General features: G+C 41.6%; 1 protein-coding gene across 1 annotated transcript in view; it reads left to right on the top strand.

Annotated features, from left to right (window-relative positions):
• Window positions 1-27,687, top strand: part of SNX9 (sorting nexin 9) — a 250,147-nt gene that overhangs the window by 171,586 nt on the left and 50,874 nt on the right. The window contains exons 8-10 of the mRNA XM_082249824.1: window positions 1,479-1,604; window positions 5,526-5,643; window positions 21,121-21,251. Of these exons, the coding sequence (XP_082105950.1) occupies window positions 1,479-1,604; window positions 5,526-5,643; window positions 21,121-21,251 (375 nt within the window). The remainder of the gene's footprint in view (window positions 1-1,478; window positions 1,605-5,525; window positions 5,644-21,120; window positions 21,252-27,687) is intronic.

The following is a 27,687-nucleotide window of genomic DNA, read 5'->3' as shown; positions in this document are numbered from 1 at the left end:
CGCAATGTCACAGTCCTGCTAAAAATCGCTGATCGCTGCCATTACTAGTAAAAAAATAAATAAATAAATAAAAATGACATAAATCTTTCCCCTAGTTTGTAGACGTGATAACTTTTGCGCAAATCAATCAATGTACACTTATTGGGATTTTTTTTAGCAGAATACATATTGGCCCAAACTAATGAAAAAATTAGATTTTTTAATTGTGAATGTTTTATAGCAGAAAGTAAAAAATATTGTAGTTTTTTTTTTTTTCCCGAATTTTGCTGATTATAGCGCAAAAAAAAAAAACGGCAGAGGTGATCAAATACTATCAAAAGAAAGCTCTATTTGTGGGAAAAAAAGGACATACATTTTATGCGGGTACAGCGTGACACGACCGCGTAATTGTCAGTTAAAATAACGCAGTGCCAGATTGCAAAAAATGGCCTGGTCATTAAGGGGGTAAAACCTTAAGTGGTTAATGGCAAAAAGGGACATTGTAATTAATTGCAATTCGTCTGATCACTCTTCATTACATTCTGGAGTACATGAAAATTGCCGTCATAAAAAAGTAGGCAGCAGACTTTGTGAAAATTAATATTTATGTCATTCTCAAAACTTTTGGCCATGGCTGCAGATGTCTACAGGCATGCGTTCATTCATTCCAATTGTCAGAATAAATTAATATTCTGATTAGTGGAATCCATTAACGCTTAAAGAGGAAGTAAACCCTCCTCTACAACTTGTACCTATAGGTAAGCCTATATTAAGGCTTACCTATCTATAGGTACTGTAAATATCTCCTAAACATGCACCGTTTAGAAGATATTTACCTTACATGCAGCCAGTGACGTCACTGGCGCATGCGCTCTGAAGGAACGGGCGCTGGTGCCGTTTCTTCAGAGCCCCATGCCGTGACCGTCGGCTCCCGCGCGCGTGCGCGGGAGTGACGTCACCGCGGCTCCGGCCAATTAGATGGCCGGATGCCGCGACCCCAGAAGAAGGGCGACTGGACATGTCGCCCGCCATACAGGTAAGCGGGCGGCACGGCGGGGGCTCGTTCTAAGGTAAGTATTTTATAATGAGCTAGTATGCGATGCATACTAGCTCATTATGTGTTTGTCTTTCAGGTTCCAAAAAAAAAAAAAAGTTTCATGGGTTTACAACCTCTTTAACCGCTTGACGCGCTTAAACACATCTAAATGCGTGCACAATGTTTTTTAAGCTGCTTTTTCCTGCCAGGAGTAAATTACATTCAGAGGAGAAAATTAAATGCTCTGTGGGCACGAGACCTTAGAGAGGTTCTGCAAGAGGACATGGACAGATCCCTGAAATAACAGCAGGTTGTTTAATCAGATGTTGCGGTTACCTTACGATTTAGTCAGATCTGCTGTATTTAATATAGGAGGTTGTGTTTTCAATACCATTTGTGTAGTATACAAGTTTGTTTTGTTTTTCCTTCATGGTGCAATCTGTAATAAAAACATTGTTTACAGATTGGAGATTACGGCCCAATGTGGGTCTACCCAACCGCAACATTCGACTGCATTGTGGCTGATCCTAGGAAAGGATCCAAAATGTACGGCTTGAAGAGCTATATTGAATACCAGCTAACAACAACAGTAAGTGAACAGAACAACTGGTAACATATGTTAAACACATGTCATATATTTTATTTGGAATGCGGCCTCCTCAGAGTTGTTTTTATTATTAGCAGCATGTGGAGGCTGAAACTCTTTTAAAATAATATAGTGGCTTTTGGAAGCACTGAGCATCACATGCTTTAATATCTGTCTGCTGATGATTGCAAAATGAAGTAGAAATCCAGGCTAAAACTCCCTTTACAACAGGTATTGTATATACTTGTTTATCAAAAAGTAAATATATATACGGCATATTATAACATACTGCTAGTACAAGGGTCTGCAGCTTTTATAATGCAATAGTCTGCCAGGGGGGATTTGTCTATCCATGCTGTCAGTGTGGATGAAGGAATGTGTTTTTTTTCTTTGTTTGGTCTGTAGGCTGAACAAAAAAAAAAAAAATCATTGTATGACCAGCCTTAGAGAGGGTGGTTACATACCTACAAATTATTGTAAAAATACATTTTTCCTTGTAGTGGTTTCCTTGGAGCAGATTTATACATAGGCTGCAATAGGCATCTTGCATTCGTCAGAATAGCTTGCAATGGGCAATTAGAGGAACCCTTTCAGGGATAAATTAACATATTAAAATACAATGTACTACTCCAAGCCATGAGATCTTTACCCTTTGTTAGGACAGACAGTGTTCACATCTAGTTGACAACAGATAATGGAGATTTGCCAGCACAGTACAGGCAGGGTTAATTATGGTAAACATTAGCTCTCCAGCCCCCAGTTAAACTATATGAATGGGAACATGTAACACATATAGTAGTTATTCCAAGTTGGCTATAAAAGTGGAAATACACTTTAAGGAAATAGAGAGCTTTGGGAGGACATAATGCTCTTTCTTAGGTTGGGTTCACACTAGCTGTGGCCTCGGCTCACAGCAGAGGGTCTGGTGCATCCCTGTTCTCCGTTTCAGGTGCGAATTAGGTCAGAATTGCTGAATTCGCACCTGAAAAGTACCAGAAGACGCACAGGACCCTTTCCCAGTGCGGACCACGGCCGCCCCAGTGCTGTGTGAACTGGCTCCATTGAGAGCCGGTCACACTCTCCTCTCATGCAAATTGGATGCAGTGAAACCTGCATCCAATATGCATCAGTGTGAACCCAGCCTCAGTTCAGTGGTTAAGGTACATGATACAAAAAATGGTACCTTTTAATAATGGCATCACTCTTCTAGCTCTGGAGTGTTGCAGGAATGGGTTTGAAATTTTTGGGTATTGTAGATGATTTCAACTGTGTTTTTGGATTGTGGTATTCTCTCTTCGTTTTTTCATTGTTTCCTAAGTGTTTGTACACAATTTCCTATTTGTTGTATTACTTGTGACAATGTTGCTATTGTTCTATTAAAATGTAGGTAATAAAAATCACTTTCTAATAAACTTCCATGCATCCCCGCAACTGACTTCTCATACTTTGGAGCTAAACCACACCCTGGAAGCCAAGTCACATCCACCCACTCTTTCTTAGCTCAATAAGAGCAGCTGTTAGGAACTGTCACTGAAAAGTGGGGTAGGGATTTGGAAAGGCTAGCTAAAGGAGTAGGGCTCAATCCTGAAGAAAATCAAGCAAGTGGGGTAGTGATTTGGAAAGGCTAGCTAAAGGAGTAGGGCTCAATCCCGAAGGAAATCAAGCAAAGTAAAAACAGCATTGGAGGGATACATTAAAGTGGAGCTCTGGATATCAAAGATATTACATAATTAGTCTGGTTAAAAAAAAGTCCATCTAGTTCAACCAATAAAAGGAAAAAAGAAAAATAATACAATCCTATATACACAATCCTATACCTAGAGTTGATCCAGAGGAAGGCAAAAAACCCCAGCGAAGCATCATCCAATTAGCTCCAGCAGGGGAAAAATATTATGTACATTTAGGAAAGAATCTAGGCCTTTTTTAAAGCAATCTACTGAGCTTGACAGAACCAGCTCTTGAGGGAGTCTATTCCACATATTCACAGCTCTTACTGTGACAAAAATTTTCCATATTTGAAGAGTAAATCTCTTTTCCTCTAAACCTAAAGCGCGTCCCTTGTCCTCTGTGATGACCTTAGAGTGAATAACTCAACACCAAGTTTACTATATGGACCACTTATGTATTTATACATGTTGATCATATCCCCCCTTAATCTCCTCTTCTCAAGAGAGAATAAATTCAGTTCCTCTAATTTTTTCTCATAGCTGAGCTCCTCCATGCCTCCTATCAGTTTGGTTGCTCTTCTCTGCACTTCCTCCAGTTCCCCAATATCCTTTTTGTGAATTGGTACCCAAAACTGAATTGCATATTCCAGATGAGGGATAGTAATGATTCGCACATGATGTCTCACAGTCTATACCTCTCTTAATACAAGAAAGGATTTTTGCTCGCTTTGGAAACTGTAGCTTGGCATTGCATGCTATTAGGCTTATGATCTACCAAAACACCCAGACCCTTCACCATTGATTCCCCCACTTGTACTCCCCCTAGTATGTATGATGTATGCATATTCTTAGTCCCCAAGTGCATAACTTTACATTTATCAACATTAAACCTTATTTTCCACATAAAGATACCATGTGAAGCATAATCTATTGATATGGCATCACATCTCTACAAAACTCTACTGAGATACAGAAATGAAGGACTTTATCGGCTGACACTCATAACCCCAAAGTAAAGGAAATAAACACTAGAATTTAACGTATAGAAATATACAAATTTTATTCATAATTCATTAAAAACAATATAATATAAAACATAATAACATCCATATAGGATGTAAATACTCATCCAAAATGGGGTAGCATTGGCCCCTGTACATTCCATACAATCTCTAGCCCAAAAGTTACATACACTGTATATAACAAAAATGTAATTTAACAATCAAATACTAATAGGCTGGAAGATGGTGATCCAATTATAAATCTTGATCTCTACGCATTTCACCAAACTTGGCTTCTTCAGGATTTCTTAGGGTGAAATGAAAGGGGGTTCAAGGATGCTCAATCTTACGTCAAGGGGTCCAGACCACCCCAAGAGGATGGATATCAATACACCAGGGCCACACTCACAGCTGTGGGGAGAACCCCCCAAAATAGGGCAGTATGTAACACTAATTGTTATGGTCACTTCAGGCATATAGCATAGTGTTTCTGGTCAGTTCTGATCTTGTGAAAATAATAGATCCAACCCCTGTGATGAAGACAAATCTCTATAGAAAACAGTCTGGAGTGACCATCCAAGAATATAAATCTTGAATGGCGGTCCCCATATCAATGTGGCCGTGCAGACCCCAAGAAAAGGCGGTTTCATATCCCTATTATGGACATGAGCTCCCCCATGCTCCGTATTAGCAGAAGGCTTTACACTAAGACAAACTTATTTTAAAAAGATTGAGGGCCCGTTCACACCACAAATAACGCATTCCAGATCTGTTCCGGATGCGTTTCTGCATGCATGTTTTTATTGATGCATTCCGGTTTGTTTTTCATGCTTTTTTCCACGTTCTAGTTCAACAAAGGCAGTGTGTTGTGCTTTTTTTTCTGTAACTGTAACGCACTGCACTGGGGTGAGCTAGGTTATTGCAACCCTTTTTACCTACTTTCCATGTGTTTTTGATGTGTAAAAAAAGCCCTGCACTGCATGTGATGTGAACAGGCCCTGATAGAATGGTTTTAATGGCAGTTCGTCTTTCGTAGACCGTTTCTTTTTGTAAATGTTTTAATGCAGTAAATATTCAAAAGAGAGATCGATTTTGCCTTCTTAGTGTCTATGATAATCATCATCAAAAGTTGTTGAGATCCATGTTTCGTGCACTAACCACTTCTAGAAGACCATCGCTTATTTCCTTCAGTTTGGCAACACTTTAATATTCACAATGTCTAACAATGGCTGTTTTTTTTTTCCTCTTACTTCCAGAACACAAACCGTTCAGTTAACCACAGATATAAGCACTTTGATTGGCTATACGAGCGTCTTCTAGTGAAGTTTGGACTAGCCATTCCCATTCCATCTCTTCCAGATAAACAAGTCACAGGTAACGTTTAAGAATATGTCCATTTCATGTTAGCATGATGTCCAAAGCACAATTCTGGGAAAAGTAATTAAGGTAGTTAGGGACCTCCTGGTTAATTAAGATCAGCTCACAATGCTATGTTTGGCATTTCCTTTAGACCACAGGAACCTGGATTCAAAGGCCATTTTCCTATTGAGCCATATATGTTAAAAAGTGCCACAATTTTGACATTAGCCCCAGACCATAACCTGGCCTTGATGCTTGAAACAGTATGCTTTGACAGAACTGTGTTTGCACCCACCTTGACATCAATGGGTTTTCCATCATTGGGCCACTTAAGGCTTAAATCCAGGCAAAGAGCTAAATACACGCATAATATACATATGTGGGAGCTGCTTTACCTCCTAAATAGTTTGTAATTCTGCTCATCCTGTCCTTCAAATAACCCAGTCCTTCCAGGTAGCACAAGGAGTTTCTCAACCCCTAAAGGGGTTTTGTACACGTTTTCTTTTGGGCTCATTCACACATAGTATGGTGGCCTGTGTTTTCTTCCATTGGATTATTGAGGGTAACCACTAGGGAACAATGAAAATAATTGTTCTCTATGTGCCCCGTTCACATTGTAATGGAGCTGGGATGTACGGCGAGCTGTGGTAAAATGCAGGCATGTTTCTGATCAATAGACTGGCTTCTGTTGAACAGAAAGGAGTAGACATGTACCAAAAACTGTCCGGTTCTTACATCCTCCCTACATGCTCCCTACATTACTATACATGCTCATTTCCTTGTATTTTGGCTGTTTAAAAATGCTGCAAGTATGAAAAAAAAAAAAAACTGTTAATCTATCAGATGCTGGGTTATATATCTCCCTCTCTCCTCATTTCCATAATGTAAGGAGGAGTTGTTCTGTTTTCTAGAAGGGGATCTCAGGCAGGGCTTAAACACTGCATTTGGATTCTAGTGGAGCAGAGGCAAAATTTTCAGCTCAATGGTATTCCAACCAGACGTGTCGGCTGTAGTGAGCCAGAGGTAGGGGGCAGTGAGATGCACATATCACCACATCACACAGCGCCCATTTTTTTTTCTTTGTATGGACTTTATTTAACCGCATAATGCCGTATCACGTACATGTACATCATTTGACTTTAAGTGATTGTACCAGGATGAAGACTAAAGCTACAGGCATCTTCCTAATATCTCTTTCTTCTGCCCACAGCCAGTTTTAATGTAAAAGCCATCTAGTAGCTAATTAATCAATGGATGCCTTTTACTGGCCACGGGACGGTCCCCAATCTCTGTGGTGTAGGAAACCGGAAGCGCTGAGCAGTTTCGTAATTTCCAGTTTCCCGGATGTAAACAGTGCCATTTTTAAATTGGTAAAGCATCTGAACACATCGCTCTTAGTGTGATCAGATGTTTGTAAGGGTAGAGGAGCTATCTGGGGTCTAATACACCCCAGATCTCTCCATAAAGAGTACCTGTCACCACCTATTGCTGACACAAAAGATATTTAAATTACTTGTGACAGCAATAAAAGTGATCCAAAAAATAAAAAAAAAACTTAAAGAAACAGTGTAATAAAAATAAAATAGACAATGTTTAAAATGCCCCAGTGCTCACGCAAATGCACGCGTTGGTCCCACACTCTTTCGTAAGTGGTGATCGCAACACTCATGTAAGGTATTGCTGTGAGCGTCAGAGCAAGAGCAATAATTCTAGCACCAGACCTCCTCTGTAACTCTAAACTGGTAACCTGTCAAGGCTTTTAAACTGTTGCCTATGGGAACATAGTTTGTCACGATTCCATGAGCGCATGCAATTTTAAAGTGTGAAAAGTTAGATATCTATTATTCGGCATAGCATAATCTTTTATATTTTACCAAAAATTGGGTTTGTGCGCAATAGTTTTAATTACTGTGTATTTTCCCCAAAAAATTGTGTTAAAAAAAAAAAAAACCACTGTCTAAATATTGTGTGACATAAAAAATTGCAAAACCCACCATTTTATTTTCTAAGGCCACTGTTATAAAAGTATATAATGTTTGGGGGGGGGGGTTCTAAATAATTTTCTGTCAAAGTTAAAAGAAAAAACACTGTCTAAATATCGTGTGACATAAAAAATTGCAAAACCCACCATTTTATTCTCTAAGGCCACTGCTATAAAAGTATATAATGTTGGGGGGGGGGTTTAAAAAAATTTCTGGCAAAGTTAAAAAAAAAAAACACTGTGTAAATATCGTGGGACATAAAAAATTGCAAAGGCCACTGCTATAAAAGTATATAATGTTTAGGGGGGGGGGTGGTCCTAAATAATTTTCTGGCAAAAAATGCTGATTTTTACTTGTAAGCAAAAGGTGCCAGATAAAGCCCTGGTCTTCAAGTGGTTAAAGTATATAGAAGTGCCATGCGATCCCACCCAGAATGTTGCGATAAAATACAGAATGTTTGCATTTTATCACAGCTCACTGGCTCACTGCATTGCACCTCTGGGTTGTGTTGCATTGTGAATAGGATGCATAGAAAACAGTGTGTCTTATCAGTGGCCTGCATTCATCCAGCGAGGAAAAATGGAGGTCACTGTACTAAGTGTGAGTTGGCCCTTAGCTTTTAGTGCATACATACCCTGTGAGTGTCAGAATTGAACTCTGCAGATAGTCTGTTGTAGATTTGAGTTTATCCTGCAGTCCAGCTCTCAGCAGTAGTCTGGGAGTTTCTGCTCCGTCTGGAGAGAGCAGCGACTTGCGTAACATTAACCTAATATGACAGTGCAGTGTGTGTTTTCTACATTGTGTCTGGCACAGGGAAATAGTTTTCCAGATGACTCACAGGCTAAACAGGAAAAAGGCCTGCAGTCACGTGAAGGCAGATAACAATACTGGGGACTGTTATTGCTGAGGCTAATATATTGAATTATTTTTGAATTACAGGAATTTGTAGAATATTGATATTTTCTTGAATGCACTCAACCAGCCAGCTATCTATTTGAATAAAAAAGAAACAATTGTGTTCGAGCTATGTTTTGCTTGCCATCAAGTTCATGGTTTTCGTTCTTACTCACTGTCAAAACAGAGTGTTTAGCAACCCATGGAATAGTCTTTTTTTTTTTTTTTTCATTCAACCACCGGGTTGAACAAAATAAATGACTCTATTCCCCCATTCACACATTCAAGTCTCCCTGCTGTCAGAATGGGATTAGTCATTTTCTACATTTAGTTCCAATTTAAAGTGTTTCCAAAGGCAGATTCTATGCATTAAGGTAAAAAAAACCTTCTACAGGCAGCTCCCCATCCCTTACCTAGATCCAGCGATGTGCACAAGAGCCGAGACTCTCTCGTCTCTCTCTCCCCTCTTTGGCTCCTGCTGCGTTCAATCATAGCCAGTGAGTAGGGGGTGGGGCCAAGTTGCATTCTGTACGTCTTATAGTCAACGCGTTTCCGTTCCCTGCACACAGTGGTCTTCACATTCTCCCATCTAGCTGCAGTTCTCCTGATGGCCACACTGCCAAGGAGGACATGCACACTGACCTCCTTCATATAGTGAGTGCAACACTTATTCTCTTATGTCATTTTTTTTTTTATACAGTCTACATTTAGATGGAGGCACCCTCTTCTGCTTGTTTTTTCCTTGTTCTGGTAACAACTGTAAAATTGCTGGTGTCCTCTTTTCTTTTTGTTCTAACGGGTAATAGTCCTCGGGACCTCTAGAGTGGGTGAATCTACCTAGAGGGGACAGAGGTTGTAATAAAAATCTGACAGGGACCCCTAAAGTGGTTGTAACCATAAAAAAAAAAAAAAAAATTATCCTGTTCCTTTAAAGCATGTTAAACCGCATAATGCTTGTGTTGTGTCATTTTTTCCTTTTCTATACTGTAAAAAACCTAGTTGATCCTACCTGTTCCTGTGTATCCTAACCACGGTAATCATGGCTGCTGATCCCGGATTACTGTGGTCAGGTGCCTCGGTCATCAAATTCTTTTTCAAAATGCCTTTTGTTCATCTCGCCGATCTGCGGTCACATGAACGCCCAGCAGATGTCAAAGAGGGAACTCAGCCCCTCCCTCTGTAGTGTACAGATCAAAAGGAGGAGAGCGACAGGCGGTCAAGTGACCGCAGATTGGCAAGGTGAAAAAATGTATTTAGAAGAAGGATTTAAAAAAAAATAAAAAAACACATATGATGTGTAGTGCATTTTGTCCTAGCAGAGGAGCTTGCAGTGATTGTGAGCACTGCCTTTACAGCCACTTTAACCCTACTCTATCAAAAGTGCAAAAAAAATAGTACATTTGGCTATACATGTGTATTAGTGTATTTTTTTCTTTGCTTATCCAAAAAGGGAATATTTCTTTTGTTTTCTGCAAAGGGGAACGTAAAAAATAACCCCCTCAATTACGTGCCTATGCCACTTTCTGTAAATTACAGTACTTAACATAAACATTCACCCAAATTGGACTTTTCCACATCGAGCATATATTGTTGCAAAATGGAATTCAAATGTATTTATTTGGGTTCAAGGTCTCTGATCCACACAAGATTGTTCATTATTCTGAAGTGGAAAAACATAAAAACATCTCTAATGGTTTCCAAATTATTTGAAGATAAGAAAATTAAAAGGCTTGATTGTGTAATTTATTTTTCTCCCTTGATGTGAAACCCTTAAATGTTCTTTGGTTTAACTTACTGCCTTCTGAAGTCACATAATTATTTAAATGGAAATCACATGTGTCTAATTAAAGTGTCACAAAATAAATACTGGAAGGGTCTATATTTTGTTAGAGAACATACTGAAACAAATATGACTATGACAAGCTATCAATAGAAGTCAAGGAAAAGAATGGCATAATTGGAACTTTACCTACAGAAGGCCATTTGCGACCTTTTGCCACATTTCAGGCTTCAAACATAAAGATATAAAACTGTAATTTTTTGTGAAGAATCAACAAGTGGGACACAATCATGAAGTGGAACAAAATGTATTGGATATTTCAAACTTTATTAACCAATAAAAAACTGAAAAATTGGGCGTGCAAAATTATTCAGCCCCTTTACTTTCAGTGCAGCAAACTCTCTCCAGAAGTTCAGTGAGGATCTCTGAATGATCCAATGTTGACCTAAATGACTAATGATGATAAATAGAATCCACCTGTGTGTAAACAAGTCTCCGTATAAATGCACCTGCACTGTGATAGTCTCAGAGGTCAGTTTAAAGCGCAGAGAGCATCATGAAGAACAAAGAACACACCAGGCAGGTCCGAGATACTGTTTTGGAGAAGTTTAAAGCCGGATTTGGATACAAAAACATTTCCCAAGCTTTAAACATCCCAAGGAGCACTGTGCAAGCGATAATATTGAAATGGAAGGAGTATCAGACCACTGCAAATCTACGAAGACCTGGTCGTTCCTCTAAACTTTCAGCTCATACAAGGAGAAGACTGATCATAGATGCAGCCAAGAGGCCCATGATCACTCTGGATGAATTGCAGAGATCTACAGCTGAGGTGGGAGACTCTGTCCATAGGACAACAATCAGTCGTATACTGCACAAATCTGGCCTTTATGGAAGAGTGGCAAGAAGAAAGCCATTTCTTAAAGATATCCATAAAAAGTGTCATTTAAAGTTTGCCACAAGCCACCTGGGAGACACACCAAACATGTGGAAGAAGGTGCTCTGGTCAGATGAAACCAAAATCAAACTTTTTGGCAACAATGCAAAATGTTATGTTTGGCGTAAAAGCAACACATCTCATCACCCTGAACACACCATCCCCACAGTCAAACATGGTGGTGGCAGCATCATAATTTGGGCCTGCTTTTCTTCAGCAGGGACAGGGAAGATGGTTAAAATTGATGGGAAGATGGATGGAGCCAAATACAGGACCATTCTGGAAGAAAACCTGATGGAGTCTGCAAAAGACCTGAGACTGGGACGGAGATTAGTCTTCCAACAAGACAAGAATCCAAAACATAAAACAAAATCTACAATGGAATGGTTTACAAATAAACATTTCCAAGTGTTAGAATGGCCAAGTCAAAATCCAGACCTGAATCCAATCAATAATCTATGGAAAGAACTGAAAACTGCTGTTCACAAACGCTTTCCATCCAACCTCACTGAGCTTGAGCTGTTTTGCAAGGAGGAATGGGCAAAAATTTCAGTCTCTCGATGTGCAAAACTGATAGAGACATACCCCAAGCGACTTACAGCTGTTTTCGCAGCAAAAGATGGCGCTACAAAGTATTAACTTAAGGGGGCTGAATAATTTTGCACGCCCAATTTTTCAGTTTTTTATTTGTTAAAAAAGTTTGAAATATTCAATACATTTTGTTCCACTTCATGATTGTGTCCCACTTGTTGATTCTTCACAAAAATTACAGTTTTATATCTTTATGTTTGAAGCCTGAAATGTGGCAAAAGGTCGAAAAGTTCAAGGGGGGCGAATACTTTCGCAAGGCACTGTAAATGGAGAGGCCAGTGGTAACTCTGAGAAAGCTGCAGAGATCCACAGCTAAGGCAGGAGAAATCATACTGGGGATATACTTTATAAACTTCTAAAAGTTATAAAACCTTATAAAAGAGTGCAGAGAAAACCATTACTTAATAAATATCATATAAAATTCCATTAGGAGAAAATGTCTTTTTTGTGTACTTTTTATTTTTGAACAAAATCATACTGTGGTTACAAATTTTGGTAACAGTATCAATTTGTAGCTATAATGACGGCTCCTTCTGGCAGCTGTTTCCTTTTTTTTCTCTCTTTTTTTCCATTTGAATTATACAGCAGTTTTACTGTTTTATCACTTTACTAGGATCTGGAAGGCACATTTTATTATGGAGTAGAACCATAGTCCAGATCTTGAATGAGAATTATAATTAATTTCTACACATATAAATACTGTTGGAATGTTTGTATCTGCTGGCAAAAACCTATGAATAAATCAGATGTGACGAAATGCGTCAGAGCCACGTTATATGTCATCTGTTATATGTCATCTGTTATCATTCCAATATCTACATTCAGGTTTTACATGGATGTTCGTAAGTGTTTTTGATTCTTTTAAATACATTTTTTTTCATAAGCGGTATTACACTATGTATGTGTTATCTGGCTTACTTCCACGTATGGATACATTACTGGGAGATAAAGTCAACTCTATTCAGGAGTATATCGCCACCTCTTGAAACAACCACCCCTTGGGTCCTATGGATAACATCAAGCTTGGCTGACCCATTTGCTATTTGGTACTTGGGTCCATAACTTCTCGTGAGCGCATTCATTTATTCATTTACATTGGTGTTGGGTTCTTCCCTAGTCATCACCTTGGAAGTGTGACGGCATAATTTCATGTTTCCAATCTCCAGAATTTGGGACTCACTATTGTATACAGACTTTCACCTGTTCATACTATTTTCTAATGCACTATTATTGGATTGCATTTGTCACTTTAGCGCAGCACTTTTATATTTATGTTTTATAGACAACTTTATGTCAGTTGTTGTGCTAGCAGCTGTTTGTTTGATAGCGCAGTAGGATTTAATTATACATTCAGATCTTGAATGAGCTTGAATTTTGAGGATGCATTCCGTTTGTTAGGGGTGCTTCCTTGTGCAGCTGCTTATGGATTTTTGGTTTTTATCATATAATTGCCCGATTATTTATATTTAAGCACTGTAGTTTGTGTTTTTTTTTTTTTTTTTTGTTAATATTTTTTTTTTCTTTTCTGATATGAATAAAACATTTTCTATAGAGATTATGCCAAGTTGTTCCCTGAGTCCCTCCACTCATGGATTTTGGTGTAACTAGATTTTTCAAGAGAGGCTGAGGCTTGGTCAGGTTTTTTTATTTTTCATGGCAGTATTAATGCAGTAACAAAACACCAACTTTAGTATAATCTGTTTGCTAACAGGTATTCATGAGCGGTAGAAATTCACTTCAAAAAGATCAAATTAACATTTACATAGGTCATATTAGGAATGTTTAAAAATAGTTGTGGAGGCCATTGTATGAAAATGATTTTTTATTAAAGACTGGGAAGATAAAGCGATAGCAAACAGAAGAGAAGAAAAAGAAAGGAATAAAGGTCCACCTAAGGCACAAGCTTAAAAAAAAGTAAAAAATTGGGGCAGAGCAAGGGGCGGGGTAAAATCAGGGAATTTACTCTCCTATTCCCCTAACTCTTGGTGAGGGGTCCATCATGTTGACAACAGTGCTGGATATTCAGGAGTTAAAGAAAATTTGTTCCAGCAGTACCAGATTTTTTGAAATTGGCAATGGGTAGCTTTGTCAGAGGCAAGTAGGCTTTCCATGCACTTGATCTCATTGATTTTTGACACCCACGTGGCTATGGGAGATGCCTGAGATATTTTCCAGTATCTAGGGATGCAACTCTTGGCCGCATTGATCAGGTGATGGAGAACTAATCTCTTTTATGATCATTTAGGAATAGTGTTGCCGTGTAATAAGAAAAAGGCAGGGTCCTGTGGGATAGGGAAATCCTTAAATCTCTTAGATAGATTGGACAGTAGTCCAGAAAAATTGAATGACGAGGCAGGACAAGAAGATGTGTTACAGATGCTGGAGTCTTAAGTGCACCTCCAAGAAATGTTTGGAATGGATGGTAAAAAAGTCTGCAGAGTATGAGTTGTCTCGTACCATCAATTCAAGATTTTAAAACTCGATTCCTGGTACTTCGTGCATATAGATATTTTGTGAGCATAATACAGCATCCTATACTTTTGTTCTGGAGTTGATCAAAGATTAAGGTCCATTTAATGTTCTCTGGTCTTACTGGACCAAAGTCGAACTCTTTGGCTTTAGTGCGAAATCTATGTTTGACAGCCTAGCGAACAGCGTCCCTGTGGAGAAGCATGGTATTGGCACCATCATAGAAACGTAGAAGAGTGACAGCAGAGAAAGGTCAAGTGGTCCATAAAGAAGCAGGTGTGGTGCTGCAACCCCCATCTAGTATGTGGAAGGATGAGGATCAAGTGCTCATGCCAAGACACGCTGTACAATACTGTTCAATATCAGAGTAAGAATAAGTCCAGTTATGACTAGGGCCCATAGAGGGGGCTGAAACAAATTAGTCTTGATGTTGGAATTGATTCTTTTACTTCTTGATGGATTATTAATAAAGGCTATGTGATTTTACTTCAAGATGCTTCAGTGCCGGACTTCTATTTCTCGTTTAAGTGGTCCATAAAGTCTGCCTCTTTTTTTATTTATTTTTTAACTTTTTGTGTGAGAATAGATCTGTAAATGCCCTAAGCATTTACAATTTACACACTGTTGAGGAACTCACTACGTCTGCTTTTTGTTCCATACATTATTACTCACTAGAGCAGCCTTTCTCAAGCTTTTTATCCCATGGAAACAGTAAAATGGAAACCATAAAGCCCTGGGGAATTCTTACTACATCCAGTTAATCAGAGATCAATTGGGAGAATGCCCTTTACATTGGTGGTCAGGAGCAAGAAAGCAGCCTTTACATTGGTGGTCAGAATGCCCCTCTTACTGACAGCTAAAACGATCTCTGATGTCAAACTGTTGGCTCTGCCTAATGGCATTGGCCCTGGCGTGATTAAGGCACCATCCAAAAGGAGGTCAATCAGCTATAGCTCGAGGAAACCCTAGCAACCTCTTGAGGAGCCCCAAGGTTCCATGAACTCCTGTTGAGTATGGCTGCACTAGAGTGATTATGCCATGTAAACTAAATGGTAAAACCCTAAAAGAAATCCATTAAATTGCAGATTGTAACACTACAAAACATGGGAAAGTTGAAGGGTTAAATACTTATAGGGAGGATAAATGAGCATATGACCACAACAAAGGATTCACTTACTAAAAAATATTTCAACTATATTGAAAGCACCACGTCCCTTCCGTGCTCTTGCGCAGAAGCGAACGCATACGCAAGTCGTGCCTGCATATGTAAACAGCATAAGAAGTGTCAGAAATAGGCCCGGTCCTTAAGAGCCGGTTCACACTACCGCGACCAGAAAGTCGCCCCATGAAGGAGTGACTTTTTAGTGCGACTTTAGTGCAAGTTTGAAGAGACTTAAATGATAGGCGACTTTGTCTGTGGGGAATGCCTTCTTCCTGGAAAGTCTGATCACAGTCGCTTGAAAATAGATAAGGATCCGACTTAGAGGCAACTCCCATTGAAGTCTATGTGCACAAGTCGGATAGAGGTCGCCTTGAAATAGTACAGGAACCTTTTCTGAAGTCGGAGCGACTTCAGTAGTGCATATTAAGACGGCTCTCATTCATTTACATTGAATTTGTGATGACAAGAGACTTGGGGCGACTTGAGGTCGCACAAGTCGCGTCCCAAGTCGGAGTAGTGTGAACCGGGTCTAAGTGGTTAAGCTGAAATAAAAGCTCAAATGCATGTTAAAGCAGCTTTTTTTTTGAGCTGCAGTGTGCATGAGCCCTAAGTTTCCTTTGTTGGGAATATTAAAACCCTGACAGAAATTACAGTATAACATTTTCCCCATTATTCAATAGGATAATTATTTTTAATCTAGATACTGAATAGAATTTTTAGTTTGATCAAAATCAAACCTCTGTGAAATAAAATATTAGCTTTCCTGCCAGACAATAATTTAACAGAGCAGTTTTCAGCATTCCATTTGAATATTTGTAGCTATTAACATTTTGTAGATATGGCTAACCGTGTTCATAAAACTGTCCTAGGCCTCATGGACACTAGGCTTTGATGAATGCCTATTTTTATCTGAAAGGAGAAACACAGCATTAAAAATGCAACCAAATCTGTGTCTTTCAAATGTGTTTAAACGCATCCAGGTTCATCAGTATTCATTTAAAGAGGAAGTAAACTCTTATTTTTATTTGTACCTACAGGTAAGCCTATAATAAGGATTTCCTGTAGTTACTGTGACTATCTCCTAAACTTGCACAGTTTAGGAGATATTCAGAGTGCATGCAGCTGATTGCATCATCAGCGCATGCGCTCTGAAGGTCTGGCTTACCATGCCGGACCTTCAGAGCCCATGCCGTAAACGGCAGCTCCCACGCGCATGCGCGGGAGTGACGTCAGCGCAGCACCAAAACCAGCGAACCCAGAAGAAACACCAGAGAAGATGTCAGCCGTCTGAGCAGTGTGCGGGCAGAGCTGAGACAGCTTCGAGCTAAGGTAAGAATTTCATAATGAGCTAGTATGCGATGCATACTAGCTCATTATACCTTTGTATTACAGATTTTTTCCCCAGGGTATACAACCTCTTAAACCTGGCCATTGAAATGAATAAAAGCTCAAGCACTGAACGTGCCTAGCGTTTAGGCACATGTAGACGCTTTTTGGTGTGTTGGGCATTTTTTCCGCCCAAACGTTTCTCTCCTGAATGCAATTTTGGTGCTTTCAACTTTCTGCCTCTAACTGCCAGATTGGATCGGATAGGATCCGATGAAGATGGACAGGCGGTCGGTTTGCATTCAATCTCCCATAGAGGAGAGCGGAGATCTGACAGGTCAGTCTCAGCACAGTGAGAGGAGATGGACCTGTCATCCGCCTACTCAGCGGGGATCGGCAGATCGATCCCCCGCTGAGCAAAATGGACTCCACCGGGCGTAAGCCAGTGTGAAAAGACCCTTAGGTGGGCAATTGAGTCTTAAAGTTACTGGCAAGTTACCCAACCTATACAGATAGTTCTAAATTGGTGTGACTATCTATGCTAAAGTGGCCTAAGGTTATGAAAGTGTTGATCTCCACAGATTATGGCCCATACACACGATCAGAAAATCAAATGAAAAAATACCGCTTTCAGTGCGACCGTGCGATAATCTGATCGTTGGCACACAGCTTTCGAGAGCCGATCACAACAGTTCATCCGATATTATCCAATCAGACAAGCATGAAAACTTTCCTCGTACGATACCAGATCATACGATTTTCGTTTAATCAGGACAGTTGTCGTTCGAAAATACAATACAAATACGATACAACACATTACATCACTTCCGAATTTATATTCTGCCGTGCAAGAATTTTTGTAACTTTAGTAAACTGTGTATTTTCAATATGAGATTAGCATACAAAAAAATGTAAAAAAAGGGCGATCTGTTGATCTCATTGTGCATACCAAGCATTAGGCCCTTCTGGGAGCTACTTAGGACCACTGGGATACATTTTAAGGAGTAGCATAGTTGCTCGTAGGCAGCTCAAGGGGCTCATTGTGACCTTAGAAACATTTTAGGACAGGTCAAGTTCACTGTAAAGCAGCCTATATTTAATAACCAGTAACTCAACATCAATAACCCTGGATACCATTTTAGTAGTGATGATAGCAGTAAGAAGGAAGATTAATTCTGCAAAATGACAATTTTATCATTAATAATGCCATTTGGCAGATGGACAGGGTCCAGTATTGTGACAATGTACATGATAAGACTAATGTACAGGCGGTCCCCGGGTTACAAACATCCAACTTACAAACGACTCCTACTTACAAACGGAGGGAGACAACAGGAAGTGAGGAGAAATCTACCCCTAGGAAAGGAAATTCACTCCTGTAAGAGTCCCCCCCCCCCCCCCCCGAAAAAGCATGTTTTTGACACTTTTTTATTTTTTTGCACTATAACAAAGTAAAACATTTTTACTTGGGGCGGTAATGGTGTGGTGGGGAGGGGAGGGGTGTGGGATCAGGGGCGGCGGTGGTGGGGAGGGGTGTGGGATCAGGGGCGGCGGTTGTGGGGAGGGGTGTGGGATTAGGAGCGGTAATGGTGGTGAGGGGTGTGGGATCAGGGGCGGTAATGGTGGTGAGGGGTGTGGGATCAGGAGCTGTGGTGGTGGTGAGGGGTGTGGGATCAGGAGCGGTGGTGGTGGGGAGGGGTGTGGGATCAGGAGCGGTAATGGTGGTGAGGGGTGTGATATCAGGGGTGGTAATGGTGGTGCGGGGGGTGGGATCAGGGGCAGTAATGGTGGTGAAGGGGGGTGAGATTAGTGGTTGCGATGGTGAGGGGGGTGGGATCAGTGGCGGTGGTGAGGGGGGGTGGATGGTGGGTGGGATCAATGGCGGTGATGAGGGGGGTGATGGTTGGGAGGGGGGTGGGATCAATGGAGGTGGTGAAGAGGTGATGGTGGAGAGGGATCAGTGGGGGGGAGGGTGGAGGAGGGGTGGGATGTGGTGTCACCACTACCTCTGTCTTACTGATCCCATCCCCCCACCACCGCAGATCTCATCCCTACACCCCCAAAAGCTCTGTTGTAGAGGATGAGATCTGTTCTGTGCCAGGCATGGGAACATTAAGAGGCAGCAAGCCAGTAAGCCAGCAAGGGTGGAGTTTGGGATCAAAAAGGTAAGTTGAAGTTCACTTAGGATTAGCAGTCAGTAGAGTCGAGACGATTTCCCCCTCACTCAGGCTCAGCAACTCCAGCCAGGCAGACACAGCATGTAGTCTCCTCACACTCGTGTGGCAGAGGGGAGAACTCCTCCTCCCCCTGCACTCTATTGGTGTCAGCTGACTTTCAGTGACTGTCCACCCCTGCTGCCTCACTGCATCAGCCATCTCTCGGATTGGAGGATCGGCAGGGCTGAGGGCGGTGCAGGCAGCACAGCAGCAGAATGCAGGATTGCAGGTACTCGTCTCGTAGATTGCTTTACACTACACTGCACACACATCACACACATGACATACCGCTGCTGTACCTCTCCGCCCCCCCGCACAACGATCGGGGAAGGCGGCATCCAGCCCAGACTAGTCTCTCTCTCACTCTGCTCAGCCACCACTAGCGTCTGGCGATCATCAGGCAGACGGACGGGCCCCCTCACGCCGCGCGGCCGCTGTAAGAAAACAGGGGCTGGCGGGCCCCCCCTCAGGTAGCGGAACTCCAGGGCCCGGTCGCAACCGCGACCGCTGCGACCCTGATAGTTCCGCTACTGGTCCCAGGGACAGAAAGTGGGGAGACATCATCTGAACAGGGGCACAGACAGCAAAACAAATGTTAAAGGGGTGATAACCCTTCCCTAGGCTATCCAAAAAAACGTAAAAAATGTACCTGTTCTGACTTACAAATGTAGCACTACTCCCATGGGAGCTGCTGTGTGTGGGTTCTCCTGGGTTACCATTAGCAACAGCAGACCATTCTTGCATGTTTCCAAGTGTTTTTTTTACCTCAGACAAGGGCCAGTCCAGTTTCTTTGGTTTTTATGTTTTATTAGGAACTTGGATAGGAGAAGGGATGAGTGGGATACTCCGATTAAACTGAACTATGCACAGTATGCTGGGATGATATAGAAAATGCTGATTGACGCTGCTTAATGCTGATTGACGCTGGTTAACGCTGTTTGAGCTAGTCATGGCTAGGCCACTTACTTTACTTTGCCTTTGACTGTGAAAGAGTCCTTTTAGCTTCCTAAGGCACTCCTTTCCTGAGGTAACTGTCCTTTATAGTAGACTGCACTGCTGAGCAGCTTCAGGGCCCTTCCTGGTGCCCCTTTTACCCTCTAATCTTCAGGGTTTAACAACTTGGCACCCCCCTTACTGTATCACTCTGGGTTAGCTGACTTCTGGATCCCCTTGACCCCTCTGCAGTGCTCCCCTCTCTTAGGCAGACCCCTGGGCAGATGCTTAAGTACTCACAACCACTGGTTTTCCAGAAGAATTCTGCCAAGCAGCTCCACTTGGTCAGCACACTGGATCCTTCTGCAGCACAGCTCAACCCCTGGTCCCTAGGCTGACTGCCTGGACCACCTTCCTCTGCAATAGGAGGAGAGACAGCTGTCACCCTCCTCCTAGGACCAGGCTTCCCGCCCAAAGACACCCTATCACATGCTCCCTCCAGATTTATTCCCAATCCCAGGATGCATTGCAGCAATGCCCACCCACTGGGACAGTCATAAACCCTGGTGTGCTATTGGCTAGGTTTCCTCCACTGTCCAACAAGGTCCCTCATTGGATACAGTGGGGAGACTCCCCAGACTCAACAGGTCACACCTGGAAGCATGTGACTGGCTAACTAACAGATCAGACCTTCCTGATAAGTAGAACAGGGTCACATAATATGCTTTGCCTAGCACCTACCTAGGAGGGTGCTACACAAACAAATTTTTACTTAAGAACAAACCTACAGTCCCTATCTTGTTTGTAACCCAGGGACCGCCTGTACAATGAAATACTAATTTGAATGTGGAGTGATGTTGCCAACATTAGCAAGATCTAGCCTGTGGAGAGGGTAGTGATAGATGCATTGACAGATGTAGATGGATTTGACTAAGAAATTGAAGCTAAAACTTTATAAGCAGTTACATCAGTGCGAACTGTCAGTTCGGCCAGGAATCGGATCGCATGGGTATGAACACCCGTAGTGCTTGGTTCTTATTACAAATGCACATTTTATTCACCTACAAAGGAAAGCAGTAATAATTATAAATATGTTTCACGAATAATAGTCTACCATTCGCTAAGCCTGCACACTTTTTTTTATAAACGTAGGGAAGTACATTTGTTTTCATAGACTTTTTCGTTTCTTTTGCACATTACAGGTCGTTTTGAAGAAGAATTTATAAAGATGCGTATGGAGAGATTACAAGGATGGATGTCTCGAATGTGCCGCCATCCTGTTGTATCAGAGAGTGATGTTTTCCAGCAGTTTCTTAATTTTCGAGATGAAAAGGTATCCAAAAACTGCAGATCTGTTTTTTAACTCTTACTAGATTCTAGTATTAGGCACTTAAAACTTAAAATATATTAAAGTAGAACTATCGCCTTCCCCTAAAAAAAAAAAAAAAAGAGGGTAAGTTTATTGTTTCATGAAACATGAAAAGGTGAACTAATTCCCGACTAGTGAAGTCCTGTGCTGCCAGTGTAGTGGTTTGCACACTATAATGCACAGTCCGGCAGTATCCATCATAATGCTCATAATAGCAAACGTCCATTGGTTAGCTCAACCATGTGACCCTGCTAACCAATAGGAAGTGTTTCTTCTCGAACACCCTACTGAAAGAAGAAGCCTCAGATGTGCTTCTCATTGGTCAACAAGGTCAGATGGCTTGCAATGACCAATGAGTGTTTGGCATTGTAAGTATTATGGTCGATTCATACTTAGGGCTCTGTATTGCGGTGTACAGACCGCTACACTGACAGCATAGGACAGTGATGGCGAACCTTGGCACCCCAGATGTTTTGGAACTACATTTCCCATGATGCTCAACTACACTGCAGAGTGCATAAGCATCATGGGAAATGTAGTTCCAAAACATCTGGGGTGCCAAGGTTCGCCATCACTGGCATAGGACATCACGGCCGCTATGTGCAGCGGGTTCCAGTGGGGTTGAGTTAGTTTACCTTTTAATTTTTTCATGAATGGGTGAACTTACTCTTTAAGGCTGTGTTCACACATGCTGCAGCCACAGCTCAAAGCAGGGGGTCCGGTGCGTCCCTCTTCACCGATTCAGGTGTGAATTGGATCAGAATTTTTTGCCTGAATTTGCACCTGATTCGGAGCCAAATACAGACCTCGGCCGCCCCAGAGTCGTGTGAACCGGCTTCATTGAGAGCTGGTCATACTCTCCTGCCTTACGAATTGGATGCAGGGAAACCCACATCCAATTCACATAAGTAAAAACCTAGCCTTATTCTTATTGCGTCATCACATACAATTTTCCCTTAAAGTGCTATTAAACCCAAAAACAAACATTTATATCATCGCAGGCTACCAATTTTTAGATGTGATGGCTGCATTCATTTCCTTTTTAGGTTTTCTTTCTTAAATTTCCATCTGTTAATCCAGCCAGCAAGTCTGTTGTTTTTCAGCAGAACAAGCTCTACAGCAGAATGTAGCAGTTACATAGATAATCAAATCATAAGATACAGCGCTACTGACACCTGATCATAAAATATGTGCAAATCAAGCAATAAAGTGCTTAATTGAATGACGGTGCTGAACTGGGTTGGCTGATAAAGTGCTAGAATAAAAAGGTGCTATTCTACTGATAAAGTGCTTGGGTAAGTAAAGGTGCTATCCTAGTGCCAATATCATAAATATAGATACTAAACATACACCCACAATTAATAATAACATGTGGGTAGTGAGTAACACTCTCTACACCATAAAAATTATAACATGTGCAAATACTGCAAAAAATCACAGTGCCTCAATAACGTGCAAATCCTGCAAAATAACCCTGTGCTTGGATAAGTAAAAGTGCTACTAAAGTGCAAAAATAATCCAGTGTTGATGATAGATAATGCCACATTACTTATTGCAGTCCATGACATATATCCAACAAAGTAAAAGTCTCTTCAATATCCCAAAAGTACTCAGGTGATCAATAGAGAAGTAAAAAAGGTGCTTGTGATCCCTTCACCATATACGAATGGCCTCTCACCTCATAATCTGACCCGAGTTTTACCACCAGGTCACAAACGACTTTTTTCTCCTATGGGGATATACAGGGTCATGCCGCCGTATTCTGGAGTATTCTTTGAGACACAGATTGTGAATCGGCTTGCCTCCTACTTCTCTTGCTCGATAGACATCATAAAAAAAGAAGGGAAAAGAGGATCTAGTGCTCTCTGCTTTACAAAGGTTTATTTCAATAAAAGTCAAAATAGGTACACTCACAATCTCCTGCACATAGAGCTGTGTGGGCTACACGGGCTATTCATGCAATGTGAGACACAACAGGAGCGTGTCCTGTGTTAGCTGCCGAGGTCACGTCCGTCTGGAGTCTCCGCCCCCCCATACGCGTTGCGTCATAGGCTGTAAGCTCTCGACTTCCTCAGTAGGGGTGGACTCCTGTTATGTCTCACATTGCATGAATAGCCCGTGTAGCCCGCACAGCCCTATGTGCAGGAGTTTGTGAGTGTACCTATTTTGACTTTTATTTAAATAAACCTTTGTAAAGCAGAGAGCACTAGATCCTCTTTTCCCTTCTTTTTTATGATGTCTATCAAGCAAGTAGGAGGCAAGCCTATTCACAATCCCTACTGTGTCTCAAAGAATACTCCAGAATACGGTGGCATGACCCTGTATATTCCCATAGGGGAAAAAAGTCGTTTGTGACCTGGTGGTAAAACTCGGGTCCGATTATAAGGTGAGAGGCCATTCGTATATGGTGAAGGGATCACAAGCACCTTTTTTACTTCTCTATTGATCACCTGAGCACCTTTGGGATATTGAAGAGACTTTTACTTTGTTGGATATATGTCATGGACTGCAATAAGTAATGTGGCATTATCTATCATCAACACTGGATTATTTTTGCACTTTAGTAGCACTTTTACTTATCCAAGCACAGGGTTATTTTGCAGGATTTGCACGTTATTTAAGCACTGTGATTTTTTGCAGTATTTGCACATGTTATAATATCTATGGTGTAGAGAGCATTACTCACTACCCACACGTTATTATTAATTGTGGGTGTATGTTTAGTATCTATATTTATGATATTGGCACTAGGATAGCACCTTTACTTACCCAAGCACTTTATTAGTAGAATAGCACCTTTTTATTCAAGCACTTTATCAGCCAACCCAGTTCAGCACCGTCATTCAATTAAGCACTTTATTGCTTGATTTGCACAATTTTTATGATCAGGTGTCAGTAGCGCTGTATCTTATGATTTGATTGTTAACCTTGGATGTGTAGTGATGAACATATTTTGATATAGCGGCTGCAACCAATCAATTGATTTGATCATTGACATACAATTATATAGAGTTTGGCTTCCAATTTTATAGTCGTGCTCATACTGATTTATATTTTTAATGAGTTACAGAGATAAGACATACCATTTACCATTGACAGGGGTGCTTACAATGATCAGCTTTTATTTATGTAAAACCTTTATCCCAAAAGGAATAAAAATGGTTTGCCATGACTGCTTATAAAGTGTTTGCCTTAAATTGTTAGTGTATTTAAATCTGCTTGTTACTTGCTGCTCCAGAATCTTGTAACTTGTCAATTAGCAATTGGCCACACCTAGCCCTACTGATCGCTTTCAAAATTGACAGCACCGCCTCTGCTGCTGAAACCCTCCCCCTTCAAGCTGCAGTGTCTGGGAGGAGGAGCAGTTGGGACTCTAAACAAGGAGGAGGGGTAAAGGATTTTTTTTTTTACTTTATGGGACATGTGCATTACATAGTAACTGAATTTGGGACTGGTTTAAACTGACACACAGTCGCCTTAAGGGTTTGTTCACACCAGCAAGCGGCACTGAACACACAGCTTCTGGCGTGTGCTGGTAGGAACCGTTCCGATGCATTGATCTCGGTGCATCACGCTGTTTACTTCTTTTTTTTTTTTTTTTTAGAACTTTATTGAAATGTCACAAGTAACATTTTATTTACTTCTGTTCTCGTCAGTGGCGCTGTTATGCAGGAGTTTTTGAGTCACAGAATGCTGTACTTTTATCAGTGTATACCATTGCAAAGATGGTCAACTGACTTCATAGAGAACAAGGCAAATAGCCTTTGTCTTTACATTGGGGCTGCTTCAGGCCAGGCTGTCCAGTGCAGTCCCAATGCAAAGAATATACAATTTGCTTTGTTTAGAGCTGATTTTATTAATCAGATGACCTAATTGTACAAGATACACTATATTGTCAAAAATTTGGGACGCCTGTCTTTACACGCACATGAACTTTAATGGCACCCCAAACTTAGTCCATAGGGTTCAATACTAAGTAAGGGTCCTTTCACACGGGTGATCCGATCAGATCCGCCTGTCAGTTTTTCAGGCGGACCTGATCGGATGCTCCATGCATCTCTATGGGGCAGCGGGTGTTAGGGGAGACATCTCCGCTGACACCCGCTGCTATCCGATCCGATCCTGTCCGTGAAATCCGGACGGATGGAAACCCTATTTTCCATCCATCCAGCGGATCGAATGGGATCAGATGAGAACAGACAGGCGGTCCGTTCTCATCTGATTCCCCCATAGAGGACAGCGAGGATCTGACAGCTCCATCTCTGCACACAGAGCGGAGAAAGAGCTGTCATCCGCCTGCTCAGCGGGGATCGGCAGATCGATCCCCCCCCATTGAGCAGAGAACGGACCTCAACGGACACTCACCGTGTGAAAGGACCCTAAAAAGGGTTATTGTTCATTTAATTTTCGTCATTCATGACCTTCATGCTAATATTTGAAGGTCACCCCACCCATAGATCATTTATTTTAAGCACATGCACTGCTTAGCAATGATTGGTTAAACTTCCCAGAGTTGTGACCCAGAGAATAGATTCATCGCTATCAGGTCACTATGGAATAAAGGGAGTAACTGAAGATTCCATTTGCCCATCAAGAGATACACTATATTGTCAAAAGTATTGGGACACCTGCCTTTACATGAAAATAAACTTTAATGGCATCCCAGTCTTAGTCCATAGGGTTCAATGCTGAGTTGTCCCACCCTTTGCAGCTATAACAGCTGTCCACAAGTATTAGGAGTGTGCCTATGGAAATGTTTGACCATTCTTTCAGAAGCGCATTTGTGAGGTCAGGCACTGATGTTGGTCGAAAGGCCTGGCTCACAGTCTGCGCTCTAATTAATCCTAAGGTGTTGTATCGGGATGAGGTCAGTCAGGTTCCCGCACCCCAAACGCGCTCATCCATGTCTTTATGGACCTTGCTTTGTGCACTGGTGCGCAGTCATGTTGGAACAGGAAGGAGCCATCCCTAAACTGTTCCCACAAAGTTGGGAGCATGACATTGTCCAGAATGCCTTGGTATTCTGACGCCTTAAGAGCTCCCTTCACTGGAACAATCCCAACCCCTAAAAAACAGCTCTACACCATAATCTTCCCTCCACCAAATGATTTGGACCAGTGCACAAAGTACGGCCCATAAAGACATGGATGAGTGAGTTTGGGGTGGAGGAACTTACTGGCCTGCACAGAGTCCTGACCTCAGCCCATCAGTGCCTGACCTCACAAATGCGATTCTGGAAGAAGGGTCCAACATTCCCATAGACACGCTCCTAAACCTTGTGGACAGCCTTCCCAGAAGAGTTGAAGCTGTTATAACTGCAAAGGGTGGGCCAACTCAATATTGAACCCTACAGACTAAGACTGGGATGCCATTAAAGTTAATGTGTGTGTAAAAGCAGGCGTCCAAATAATTTTGACAATATAGTGTATGTCTTGATGCGCAAATGGAATCTTCAGTTACTCCCTTTATTCTATAGTGTCCTGATAGGGATGAATCTATTCTCTGGGTCACAACTCTGGGAAGTTTAAGCAGTATATGTGCTTAAAATAAATGATCTATGGAGGGGGGTGACCTTCAAATATTAGCATGAAGGTCATGAATAATGAAATTAACAATAATCCTTTTTTACTGTCAACGGAGTGCCCTTTGTGTAAAAGTAGAACCTGTTTAGGTTTCAGTGAATCTGTTTAGTAGCACCTAAAGCCGTACAAACACAGCTGGAGGACTGTTTGTTATGTCAGCAGCTTAGGCAGTCTATGACTTGTGTGGATAGTTCACAGCTGGTTTGTCACTACACTTTTCTTAGCTTAATAGGTTGTTTTTTTTGTCTTTAAAAAATTGTCATACTATATCTTGCATGATTTATTCCAGAAAGGTGTGCATGTCCGCTATTAAAAAGGGCCTGTCACTATTTAGCTACTAAAATATAAATTACTGGTGGGTGACAGGGTGGCCTGGGATTTTATCAGGGCCACCCTGTCCCACGTTGGCCTGGGCCCCAAGCTGCTGCAGTGCATCCTGGCCCTCTACTCCTCGCCCTCGGCAGCGGTACGGGTCAATGAATGGCGGTCGGATTTTTTCCCGATAACGAACGGTACTCGTCAGGGCTGTCCATTGTCCCCCCTGATCTTTGTTCTGGCCCTTGAACCGTTCCTCTGCATGCTCCGGGGGAATCCAGATATCACAGGCCTACAATTAGCAGGCGGCCACCATAAAGTGGCTGCTTACGCGGACGATTTGATTTTCTTTGTCACAAACCCCATCACGTCACTTCCGAACATTCTGCATGCTCTCGACGTTTATGTTAAACTTTCAAATTATAAGATCAATCTCACTAAATCTGCGGCACTTAATATCTCTTCCCCTGTGGTGGCCGAGCGCGCCCTCCGGTCCTCCTTCC

The sequence above is a fragment of the Pelophylax lessonae genome (genome assembly GCF_965119305.1).
Source record: "Pelophylax lessonae genome assembly, chromosome: 3".
NCBI lineage: Eukaryota > Metazoa > Chordata > Amphibia > Anura > Ranidae > Pelophylax > Pelophylax lessonae.
Note: the sequence above shows the minus strand (reverse complement) of the source record. Positions and strands in the feature narration are given on the sequence as shown.